The sequence below is a fragment of the Lycium ferocissimum genome, chromosome 12, assembly GCF_029784015.1.
Source record: "Lycium ferocissimum isolate CSIRO_LF1 chromosome 12, AGI_CSIRO_Lferr_CH_V1, whole genome shotgun sequence".
NCBI lineage: Eukaryota > Viridiplantae > Streptophyta > Magnoliopsida > Solanales > Solanaceae > Lycium > Lycium ferocissimum.
This window is the reverse complement of record NC_081353.1, coordinates 24,567,387-24,580,694: the sequence shown is the minus strand read 5'-3', so window position 1 is coordinate 24,580,694 and position 13,308 is coordinate 24,567,387. Positions and strand designations below refer to the sequence as shown.

Sequence of the window (13,308 nt, the reverse complement as noted above, 5' to 3'; positions counted from 1 at the left end):
GCGCAATATCAGCGTAGGTGTGTTTAATAGGCACATATTTATAAACGTAGGAGTGTCTAACAAGAAAAAAGGTATGTTGAAGTGTTAAAATGAAAGATGTAGATAAGTTTAATGGGGTCACTTATGAATTTAGCCTGTTTGCTTTGTTATGAAATTATAAACCGAGCAGATTTGATTGTTATATCATGATAGATATATTTGACGTTCTTACATGCATTGATTGGCTGGCCTTACATGACAATACCTGATGATGTAATTACTTATACCGCGTATTATACATGCTAGTTGATTAATTAATATCGATATCAGACTTTTTGGTCTATCAGATCTCTAGTAACCGTGAGGGTCTACAGATGTTCAATCTATCGGATCTCTAGTATCCCCAAGGCCCATGGATGTTTGATCTATCTGATCCCTAGTATCCGTATGGACCCATGAATATTCGGTCTAAATGGATCCCGAGTACTCGTAAGGACCCATATGATTCGGTCTAGTGGACTTGCCTTCCGAAACCCATGATTGAACACATGATGTTATTGACTTGTAGCTACGTGTTACATGTATTATCTTTTATTTCAGCAGAGAGAGAGAGAGAGTGTATGTCTATGTGTGTGTGTCTATTAGTCAATTATATATATAAAATATTTCAGTCTGAGGTTTAAGTCTGACGAGAACAATATTCTACGACTAGCAATTCATTTATTTTCAAACCGACCCATTTACTAGCTATTATTTAATTGACTAATCCTTTATATTGGAATGGGTGAAGGGTCAAATGATTTGATAAATCCTCATGAGTAAATGAATCGAGAGAAATTTGAATCAGAGCTCTAGATTTTTGTTCATCCTTTGCCGTAATAATATCTCGGGGCTGCAACGATATCTCAGTGTATCTACTATATGACCATTAACTAAAATATGTCGATAGCTAACTAATTGACGGGCTGCTGGAATAGTTGAAGCCATACCCAATCAAAAAAGGATGTTATCCAAACGCATTTCAAGGATATATATATCCTTTGGTTGCTTCCATGCATTATTCTTGTAAGACTTGCTCTACGGGGTATAACAGCGAGTCGGGTCGATGATTTTGCTGGATTATATGCTCACCCTTGTTGATTTTTTGTTGTCTGCAAACTCTTCTACTAACGGGGGTTACTGATCGGTTTGATCTTGTTTGAGGCCTTGTCAGAGTTCAGCTAAGGTGAGCCAATCACAATAGTTGTAGTGACACGGTGACACTTCAAGCTAGATTTTTTCTTTTGTCTATTTTGGGCTATGACCCAACTTATATATTCGGTGTCTTGTAGTGCTCCTTCACAATCTATTTGGGATATGGGTGGCTTAGCAGCCTCGTACTGTTGGATTTCCGTTGCTTACTTTAATTGAACTATTGACTTAATCGCGTGCTTTTCAGTTATTATGCTTTACTTCGAGTATGAATGTGATGATTGAAAACAAGGTACGCTGGGTGGTAGTGACTTCTCAGGTGTCAACCATGACCTGCGATTTTGTGTGGACAATATTTTGACAAGAAAACTTTTTTGATTCTTTGCATTTGAACTTGAAAGCAAAAGCAAAATAGCTTAGCTATACAGGAGCATGATATGTATAATCGAACTACTATAGTAAATTCAATTTCTTTTTATCTAATTAAGTAATTAAGATTTCCCCAATTCTTAAACACGACTATAAGAAATGATTACAGAGTTGTATACTCTGTTAAAAGCTCCATTAACAGCCATTACAAAGTTTTAAACCTTTGAATTCACAAAAGGGAATTTTGTATAATTGTTATTTGTTTGGATTGGGTATTATTGCAAACATTGGGAATAACATTTGAAGTTTATATGTCAATTTTGAGAGAGTTGGTGAAGATTAGAGTTGGTTTTGGTTGAAATTTCAGATTGAAACTCGAAAAAGAAAAAGAACAAAAGAAAACATCACCCAAATAGATTACAGAGTTGTATACTCTATTAAAAGCTCCATTGACGGCCATTACAGAGTTGCTTAAACATGAAATAACATTCTTAAAGTCCAAGGTATCTATATAAATAAAAAAAAATACTCCTTCAGTTAACACTAAACAATACCCCCTCCGGTCCATTTTATTTCTTGTCCTTATTAAAAATCGATAGTCCAAAATAGTTGGTATTTTAGAAAATCAAGATATAATTAACTATTAGTTTCCAATTACTCTATAGATGTGGAGACAGATTAATGTGGTTAAAAAGGGAGTAGTATTAACTTGAAATCAAACAATAAATAAGGATAATTTAGTTAAATTACTCTTTTAGTTAATGTTTTCTTAAGGAGCTTGCAAAAAAAAAAAAAAAAAGACAAGTAAAATGGACCGGAGGAGTATTTTACGAAATTAAAAAAAGGTGGTGGTATATTAGTCGAGGTCTGAATAAATTAAACTCATACAATATAATCGTCTACTGAAAAAAGAATTATTTTATACCCGATATATTGAGAAAGAAATTGTTAGATGGTATCCAATATAAAGCGGAAATAAAATAATAATAATTGCCAAAAGGGAAAATAAGTATCTCCGAATAGAATAAAACATCAATCACTTTTAAATTAGTTTGCAGAGTTGTCAGTCCTAGGATCAACGGTATTATTTATTCTAACAAACCTATCATATTATGTCACGTATAGAATCCAAAAGTAAAGGTGAGCTCGGTCTATAAATTCTTCTTAAATCACAACATTGATGTGCATAATTCAATTTCGTCCTCCTCATGTTAAATTAGTTAGATTGGTCAACTACAATTTTAGAAGAACTTTCAACTTTTGCTGACATTGATTTCTTTTTCTTTCCTTAAGAACGTCGAGTTCTCACCCTACACCTCTTCAATTGCCTTTATGTAACCAAATCATTTGCACTTATCAAGGATTCATGAATCATGTCTATCTCACCCAATACAACTAGAACAAGAGATACATATAGCAGAAGGTTCAAGTAGATCCAGTCTATCATTACAACCAATAATACTTGACCTACCAGTGCGACATTTAAGATTGATGAGAAATGAGAGACATGTGTCCCGATAACCACTATCGAATCGTCGGCGTTCAATTGGAGGTAACAGAGGTGGCCGTCGACGAATGCAGGCAAATCGTGAGGCACAAATGCAGTTGTCAACAAGAAGGAATCATGTCAGAGTGCCAAATTCAATCGATGTAAATCCGAATAAAGTTTCTTTTGAGTTCACACGACCATTCATAAATCAGTTGGATGTTCCTATTGGGCATACATTTTATGTGGATAACGAAAATAATGAGTTGGACCTAAACTTAAGGATTTGAGGTCAAGAGTATCATGCCCAGAGGTCGAAGTTCTTTTTTTTTTTCTTCCTGTATTAGTCCAAGTGGTAGCTGTTCTAATGAGATTTTAGATATTCTTATTTTTCTTTCTTTTAGTTTTACTCTCTTTTCAGAGCGTTATTCACCTTGAGAAATAGAAAGTTTAGATTTTAATTTAGCTTCTCTTGCAATCATAGAATATTTTTTTTTTATCATCACAAGCTCATACGGTAATACATGAATAAACTAAAAGTTAGTATAAACTATAGTGGTACTTATCATTCAATACTTTTGGACAGTTAGATTTTTTTTCCCCCTAAAATAGTTGAATTGCAATTTCATGCGGTGCAAGCAGCAAGTGCCTCAAAATCACCTTACAATATTCCTTGTTTCTTTTATCTCAGTTAAGTCGATAAATTTTTAGATATTATAGATGACTAAATTATTTTCTGAATATTCTTAAAGTTGCTCCAGATTTTTATCAGTTTTCCAAAATAAAATGTATACATTTGAGACATTCACATATAATCAAATATAATGTAGCATTTCAAATTTTAAAAATATCTAATGGGGCTAAATTAAATCTTTTAGTCAAAAGCATATAATTTGACCGTTGAAGAGTGAAAAAGAAATAAAAAATCAATATCCCAAACCCAGCTTGTTTTCAAATTTCACATTGGATTACCTGCAGATTCACTTAATATGGTGAAATGTTAATTATCATATAACACAGAGAATATTTTGGTACGCAATTGGTTCAAGTTCATACTAAATTAAATTTAGTACTTCAAAATATAAAATTGCGAGACTCACTTCAAGTGAGAACCAGGGGCGACCTGATACAACTGGAGGCCTAAATCAAATTTTAATTAGAGAGGCTTAAAATCTAAGCAAATTTCATGTACGTTTTATTTGAAATACATTTTCTCAATTTCTTTAGATGCAAAATTATTACTTAAGATTTTGTCAATTTTAATGTTGAAAAACATCCTTCCACTGAGGCGATCATTACAAGAATAGTTAAAATTATTCTATAAGCAATAAGTTGTAAGTTTTTAGATAAAAATAATAGATTTAGAACGATAGAATATGATTCAATAATTTAATAACTTGGTATACCCCTTTTTAATATGTTTTTTGCAATGCTTGAAAACCTAAGAAGAAACAAAAACAAAAAAAATTTCAATTCATGTTGTTTAACAATTTTCAATCATTGACTCTTATTTTTGACAGAGTGTCACTCTAACTTATTAGAGATTTGAAGAACACGAGTACAAAAAAAGTTAAAGAGAATAAAATAATATGAGTGTTAGCGACCGGAATGTAGGAAAGCAAAACAATGTTTTCTTGATTTCTTCAATTTGAAAAAGGTTAAAGAAATAAAATAGTATATCTTTATTAAAAAAAATGTTGTACTTTTTCTCATAAATAATCAATTTTCTCCAGAAAAAATTAACACATAATTTATTCTAGCTAAAATTTAGGCCCCCCGTGAATTATTGAAAAAAAAATAATTAATAAAATTTTCTCTCTCTACACCCATGCTCTCGGCATACGTTAGTTAAACGTGTGCCTCCATGGTTTTACATGGCTAGAGGTCGAAGAAAGAAGGCGGCTGGCCGAGAAAACGTTCAAGCAGCTCCGGCGGGGAGGGGTAGAGGTATTGGGCGACCTAGACTCCACCCCATAGCTGAAATTGAAGATCAGGGCGATGATACTGCAAAACCCCCAAACTCAAATTGAGATTGATAATGCTCCGATGACTGAATCGAAACAGAAACAAGTTGCGACCCATTGACAACCCCAGGAGTGGCTAAAAGTCTAGCCCTAAGTGCACCCTCTATAACTACTGCAACATCGCATAAGGCAAGCTCGAGCAAGACGGCACCATAAGTGGTGGAGGTACTTGAGGATAAAGAAAACCCACCCATTTGGACCTCTTTATTTGCAGGTAATCATAGCTCTGATAATGGTACGAAACTTACATACATTCCTCCAGAGATAGTACAAGGAAAGCCTATAGCTAAATTTGAAAAGGAGGAGATGGATGCAGAAATTACTAAATGGCAGAGTGCCCTAATAGTGTATATCATTAGGGAAACTCCTGGATATAATTATATGCTGAAATTTATGAATCAAAATTGGAACAAAGTAGCTGAACCGGAAGTATTCCTTCATGATGAAGGGTACTATGTAGTCAAGTTCCAAACAATAGAGGACATGAAAGAAATTCTATACTCTGGCCCTTACACGATTAATAACAGACCCATGATACTAAAACCATGGAATGTTGATTTTGACCTTAGTAAAGAATTTCCCACTGAAATTCCCCTATGGATGACTTTGCATCATTTACCCATGAGTTGTTGGAGTTGTCAATCATTGAGCAGGATAGCTAGCCTCATTGGTAAACTAATTTTTGCTGATGAGTGTACTTCTAAACAAAAGAGAATTCCTTATGCCAGAATCCTGATAGAGCTCAACATCACTAGGCCTTTACCTGATGCAGTCTCAGTGAGTGAGCCAAGTGGTGTACAATTTGCAAAAAAAGTTACCTATGACTGGAACCAGACTACTGCTCTAAATGTCTGAAGATAGGACATGTTTGCCCAAAAATTATGGAGACAGAGGAAACAGGGTACCAACCACCTAGGAGGAGAAGAAGACAACGAGACCTCAACACTCAAGAGCACTGCCGCCAATGGAACGACCTATAAGACCTCCAAGGGTGGTACAGGAATGGAGATCAAAGGAAAATACTACTAACAATATGGATATTGCTGTCCAACAAACTACTGGAAACCAAGATACTCAGATAGATGTTATGGTGTCTAAACAACAGGAACATGAGCAATGCCTACTTGCAAATGTGCCAACAGTAGAACATGGTCAACCAAGTGCTAAAGGGACTGATCAGACTACACAAAATAGTAACGCATCTCAAGAGAGGATTTTAAGCCTAGAACTGAGTTGTACAAGGGAATTTCCTGCTCTAGGAACTAAACAACCAAGAAATAATATAGGATTTCTGAGGATTGGAGAATTGGAGGTAGGCAACAATATGCTTCCTAATATAGGTGGGCAAAAAACATCCTTCTAATGACTTGGGTGGTGTGGAATGTAAGAGGGATTAATAAAAGATACAAGCAGAAAGAATTGCAGCAGTTTCTCAAGAGTAAAAATATTAAACTAGCTGGCCTGCTTGAAACTAGAGTCAAAGAGAATAAGAGTACAAGCGTATACAAAAATACTATACCAGGATGGGGGCTTCAATGCAATTATCAACATGCTATTAATGGAAGAATTTGGATACCTTTGGATACTACTGCTTATACTGTTGATATAATTAAAGAGGAAGCTCAACTGCTGCATTGTTTAGTGAAGGGAAAAAGTGAAAATTTTGAAACTTTCCTAACACTCATATATGGTTTTAATATTGTAGATCAGAGAAGGGCATTATGGGATAGCCTGACTGACATTTCCCTCAATATTAACAAACCCTGACTAGTAACTGGGGATTTTAATGCTATGTTATATCCTTAGGACAGACTATATGGAAACCCAGTTACATCTGCAGAAATATTGGATTTCACAAACTGTGTGCACAACTTGCTTTTGAATGAACTTCCTTGGACAGGAGAATACTATACCTGGATTAACAAGCAGAAGGGCTCAGATAGGATTTGCAGCAGGATAGACAGGGTGTTTGGTAATGATATATAGATGAAGACTTGGGGTTCTGTATGCACTGAGTATGGGTTACCTTTGTTCTCTGACCACTCTCCTATGATGATCACCATCAAGAACAATAAAATGAATATCAGATCCCCTTCAGATTCTTCAATGTATGGTCTGAGCATCCACAATTTGTAGTGATAGTAAATGAGGTGTGGCAGAAGCAACTGGCAAATGGTAAAATGGAGGATATTTGGAAGAAGTTGAAAACATTGAAACTTGGCTTCAAGAAACTGAATACTCTAGAATATAAGGGCATCACTTAGAAGATAGAGAGAGCTAGAGAATATTTAGTAACTATCCAGGAACAACTACAATTACAGTACTCAGATACATTGCTAGAAGAGGAAGTTAAAGTTGCTCAGACATTGGAGAAATGGTCTTTAACTGAGGAAAGCATCCTAAGACAAAAATCTAGGGTCAAATGGATCAAACTGGGAGATGAAAATAACAAGTACTTTTCTGTTGTCATGAAAGAAAGAGCAACAAGAAAGCATATCTTAGAACTCACTTCTGCTAATGGGGACAAGATCATAACACCTAATGGTATAAGGGATGAAATGGTACAATTCTACTAGAAGCTGATGGGAACTGCAGCTCATTCCCTACCAGCAATCAACAAAGAGGTAATGAAGAATGGGCCAATTCTTACTCATGAACAACAACTGAGTCTGAATGCTGAGGTGACTGAACAAGAGATACAAGCAGGGCTGTGGGCAATTAGTGAGGACAGGGCAACAGGAGTTGATGGATACAATTCTTGCTTCTTCAAGAAAGCATGGTCCCTAATCAAATCAGATGTTATTGTTGCAATTCAAGATTTCTTCAAACAGGTAACCTTTACAAACGTGTAAATTATGCTGCTATAACCTTAGTACCTAAAGTGACAAACCCAACTAGTGCAAAGGATTTTAGACCCATAGCCTGTTGTTCTGTCCTATATAAGATTATTTCAAAGGTTTTACCAACTAGATTACAGAAGGTTATTGCCAGTATCATTAGTGATGCCTAGGCAGATTTCATACCTGGAAGGAAAATTGTTGATAGCCTTATTTTGGCCCATGAAATTGTCAAAGCATATAAAAGAAAGAATACTTCACCAAGTGCATGATCAAAATAGATTTAACAAAAGCTTATGACTCTGTAGAATGGATCTTCTTAGAGCAGGTTATGGTGGAACTAGGATTTCCTAAAAAATTTCAAGATTGGATCCTTGCTTGTGTGAAAACTGTCAGTTACTCTATCATTGTAAATGGGGAACCATCACCACCATTTTCAGCAGCTAAGGGGTTGAGACAAGGAGACCCTATATCCCTTTTTTTATTTGCAATAGTCATGGAATACTTGAGTAGGTGTCTACATGGTCTGAAAAAGGAGAGGCAATTCAAATTTCACTCCAGATGTGCAAAACTGGGTATCACTCACCTCAGTTTTGCTGATGATCTGCTTTTGTTTGCAAAGGGTGACCTCTCTTATATTACCTATGTACATAATTGTTTTAATCAGTTTGCTATGGCCTCAGGATTACAGGCAAACATGAGTAAAAGTTCAGTTTATTTTGGGGGTGTGGCACAACCAGTGAAGATTGAGATTTTACAAGCTTTGGGTTATGCATAGGGAGATTTGCCATTTAGATACCTTGGAGTGCCCCTATATACTAAAAAGATGACATTAATTCCATGGCAACCACTTATTGACAAAATGGTAGCAAAAATCTCTTCATGGACTGCAAAGAAGCTATCTTATATTGGAAGAACTCAACTGGTGCAGGCTGTATTTTTTGACATACAAGCATATTGGGCATAGCTCTTTGTAATTCCTACCAAAGTGCTTAAAACTGTGGAAGCCTATTGCAGAAGCTATATTTGGTCTGGGACAAATATCATTACAAGAAGGCATTAGTAGCTTGGGAGAAAATGTGTTCTCCCAAAAGTATTGGTGGCCTAAATTTGATTAATCTGAGATTATGGAATAAAGCAGCAATTGCTAAGAATCATTGGGATTTAGCACGCAAAAATGATCAAAAGTAGATAAGGTGGATTCACTCATACTACATTAAGGGAAAACAACTGGAGACTATGACAATACCAAAACAAGCCTCATGGATGGTAAGGAAGATCATCGAAGCAAGGCAAGAGATACCTCAAAGGCAACTAGTGATGCAGAATTCTAAAAGTATGATTAGACAAATATACTTGCAGCTCCTGGGACAACAGGAAAGAATATCATGGAAATCTCTTATGTTCAATAATGAAGCAAGTGCAAAAGCCAGATTCACAATGTGGCTACATTTTCATGGAAGGATGCTGACAAGTGATAGACTAGCAAAATGGGGCCTTAAGGTTGATCCAGTCTGTGTGTTGTGTCAATGGCACCAGGAGAGTAGAAACCATTTATTTGTTGAATGTGTCTTTATTAAAGCAGTTTGGGACAGGCTACTGGGGTTGATGAAAAGCAAACCATACAGAGCTACAACTTGGGCACAATATTTCTAATGGGCCCTCAGCAATGCCAAAGGGAAATCACTATCTGCAACTGTATTCAAGATGGTGTTTGCCAAGACCATTCATGGTGTGTGAACTAAAAGAAATTTGCGCAATTTTTAGAAGAGAAGCAGGAGTACTGAAGACATTGCCAGGATGGTGGCTTGCATTTGCAACTTCAGAGCTAAAAACAGAACAAGGAACATCTTTGCAGAATCTTCAGTTTTGACTAACTTGTAGGGTGATCACAAAATTTTGAGATGTACTGGGACTCTTGGACAAGAGAAACCCTCCCTGGGAGGTGTGCTCTTGATCTGGTGTTGATCCCTGATAGACTGATAGGAGTTGTTTTCTGAGATTTCTTGTTTATAGTCTAGATGAGAGACTGAACTGAGACAATAGAGTGAGTCCTTCTACTGTGGTTTTGTAAAGTTTGCACTTGGTGATTAATAAAAATCAGTTAGTTACCAAAATAAAAATAAAAATTAGGGCCTCCAAAATTAGGAGCCTAAGGCATATGCCTTACTGGCCTAGCCATAGAGCCGGCCCTACCGAGAACCTTTAAACATCTAGAGGTAATTATGGGAACTAAAGCTACATGAGTCTATCATCTCAACGGGTGATGTTTTGACCTATGCATGCCTTACATTTGTATTTTTTCGCTCATACATTTCAAAAACGTTATTTGCATTATTTTTGCCTTTAATGATCTTTCATCTATGTTCCAGAATATTTATACACAAATTCTCTTTAAAGTATCTGATTATAACTTAAAAATAAATATAGGTGAGTTATAAAATAAAAACAAAGAGAATTATATAGTTTTAAAAATAATGAACAATAAATGGAGTGAATTCACCAGTTTTATTATGGAATCAAGACATTTATTTCCGTGTTCCCAGTCAAAGTTTAGGAACCAAAATAAAGTCCATTGAATACTATCACAAAAAAAATTCCATTGAATATCACGACGAATTATAAATAAGTGCAGTAAGTTGAAAGTGTATTTTTTATGTAACTACAAAAGTTGATAATTCTTGTTCTCGGGATATTTTTAAAAATATACAGCTTTTGAAAATATTTACGCCATGTAGCCTAGTATACAATATTATACAACATTATACAATATTATACAGTCTTATATCAGGAGGAAAAACATTATACATAATGTATCAACCTTGTGTAAAGTGTATAATAATGTATAGAAAGTGTTTATACACAAATATAGGCTAAATAAGGTGTTTATACACAAAGTTTAGGCTACGTAGTTTAAATATCTTAAAAAATAGCTAGAGCCTAATTTTCCCTAAACAAAAGGATCCGAGTCATTTACTATAATTCTATTGTACATGGAGATGGCTTACATCCGTTACTTAATTGAATATTAACGGAGAGAATTTTACTGGAGATAATCCTTTCCCCACAAAGTGGAGAGAAAACTTCTTCCATTAATACATTCTCAATTATGTGCATTACTGGAATAGTGCAAAGGCTGGTCTATAATAGCAATAATAAAGATTTGAAGTGACATAGGCTAACTCAAATGAGAATAAGCAGCCACAAAAAAAAACAGTATGGTAGAAACCTTTGCACCTCGAATTAATTTGCACATCGAATTAACACAGAGAGTATACAACAACAACAACATACCCGGTAATCCTTGGGAGATAGAGAGGTTATTTTCGATATACCCTCAGCTCAAGGAAAAGTAAATGAAAGCAGATTGGAAAAAGAAGTCATGACAAATGAAAGCAGTGCAGAAAAAGAAGTCATGGAAAAATACTATAGGAAGCATGTTAAAGCATTTTGAAAAAGAACAGTAGCAACAAGCCAACAACAACATACCCAGTATAATCCCACCAGGTGGGGTCTGGAGAGGGTAGAGTGTACTCAGACCTTACCCCTACATTCCCCCGCCAATGGATCTATTCTTCTCTTCCGCGAGTGAGTTAGGTGGGTAGACTGAACACCAACCCAATCTTAATGAAGAAAGGGAAAAGCAAGTACATCCTTAACGGCCTCTATTCCTGACGTGAACGGCCGCTTTCTTGGAACTAATTCATAGGCACTTTCCATTAGTTAGACTTCAGACCGCTAGGCGAGTCTGAGAAGGAATGAATAGGTCCAGGGTGTTTATTCGAAGTATCCCAATGGTGTAACGCCGTCGACTTCTTGGGAAAAAGGAGGAAGATGACTTTAATCTTTTGTTTCGGAGAAATAAGTGGCTCACGAGGAATGGAAAGAAACATATTATATTTTGACAAGTAGAGAGGTTGTTTCCGATAGACCCCCAGCTCAAAGGGGCTATTCCTTTGAGAAGGAACAATAGCTACAACAAAAATAATACGAATAAAGAAGTACAAGAAGCAGAACATAGTAAAAGAAATCGAAAGACAGGGACTACAAGAGTACTACTAGAAAAAAGGAAAAAGGTTGTCTACAAGAGTTGAAACATCTCTGATTCATAGGTATTCAGTAACACAAACTTTTCATCAATCGTTCATAAAGTTCCAAAAAAGGACTGCTTCCTCTCTAGAAGAAGAAGCGGCCCAGCAACTACTTCACCAATTCAGTTTTATACAAAAGTAAAAGTAGCTAAGCCAACAGAGTTCAAAACTTTCAACCCTGTCAACCTATCAAACCCTGCCAAACTCTGATCTTCTATTCCGCCAAATTCCTGAACCTTTTTCTTTGATATTGGCATTTTAACAATTAATTTAGTATGTTTGTGTTGAATTGATTACTATGTTTTGTACTAAAATATCATTCTGATTGGCAATTCTCTAATTTTTGAAAATGTTTTCCTTCATGTTGCTTTGTTGTTTCTGTTGGTACTCATGCTGAGTTGCCCAAGTAGCCTGAGTTAATGTTTCTCAACTTCTTAATGCTTGTGTCAACTTTTGTCTCTTTTCAATAATGCCAAAAGGGGGAAGTTGTGTTCGTATTCGCAAAAGGAACCTGGTTCTTTGCATGAAAATGAGAATATTATATGCTACATATTGTTGGGGTCAAATCTGCAGGGGGAAATCACTTACGAGTTTGTCATCATCAAAAAAGGGGAAATTGATGAGTTATGACATTTCATAGCTTTGATGATTGACATATACACCAGGGACTAGGTCCTTGATCAGGTCCCCTGGGCACTGTACGAATGTGATAGCTGTAAAGTTGTGGCACTTTTTCGACTTGCAGAGCCACAGCGGAACAGAAGGATCAATGCAACGTCTCTATCTATATCACATGCCACTCACATAATCCTTACAGGCTCTCATTAGTTCCCTATATAAACAACATGTTGGCATTTGTTTGACCTAGCACTTGAAAATATATTCTTCTCATTGTTGAAAAGAGCAGCCGCCACTATTTTCTCTGAGCTTTCAAGATCAAGACTAAATAACTCCAAGGATCAGATCCCAAGACTGAAGATGTCTTGAGTCCTAGCTTTTAGTCTTTGTCTTTTGGTCTAAATATTGTAAACCTGCACTTCTTTTAAGAAGAGCTTTTGTAGGTGTTTGGCTTATTAAGCTTTTTGTGTAAATGCCTGACTATAGTTAGTTATGGTGAGTTGAAATTCAGCTAGAGGTAGTTGAATTAGTTGGTTCTTGGCTAGAGTTAGTCAAGAGAGTGCTTGCAGTAGAGTTATTATAAGGGAAGGGATTAATGGGCTAATTACTTGGTTGCAAAAGGCTTGTAATCTAATAACATTACCCAGTTAGTGAAATTAGAAATCCTACTAGTGTAGGTTGTGGCTTTTAATCCCTTGAGCAATGAGTTTTCC

The 13,308-nt window shown here is 35.8% G+C and overlaps 1 protein-coding gene across 1 annotated transcript; it reads left to right on the top strand.

The window, feature by feature from the left end:
* Positions 1-9,152: 9,152 nt before the first annotated feature.
* On the top strand, positions 9,153-9,542 carry LOC132039142 (uncharacterized). The gene has a single exon (XM_059429683.1). The coding sequence runs from the start codon at positions 9,153-9,155 to the stop codon at positions 9,540-9,542; it is 390 nt and encodes a 129-aa protein (XP_059285666.1).
* The last annotated feature ends 3,766 nt before the right edge of the window (positions 9,543-13,308 follow it).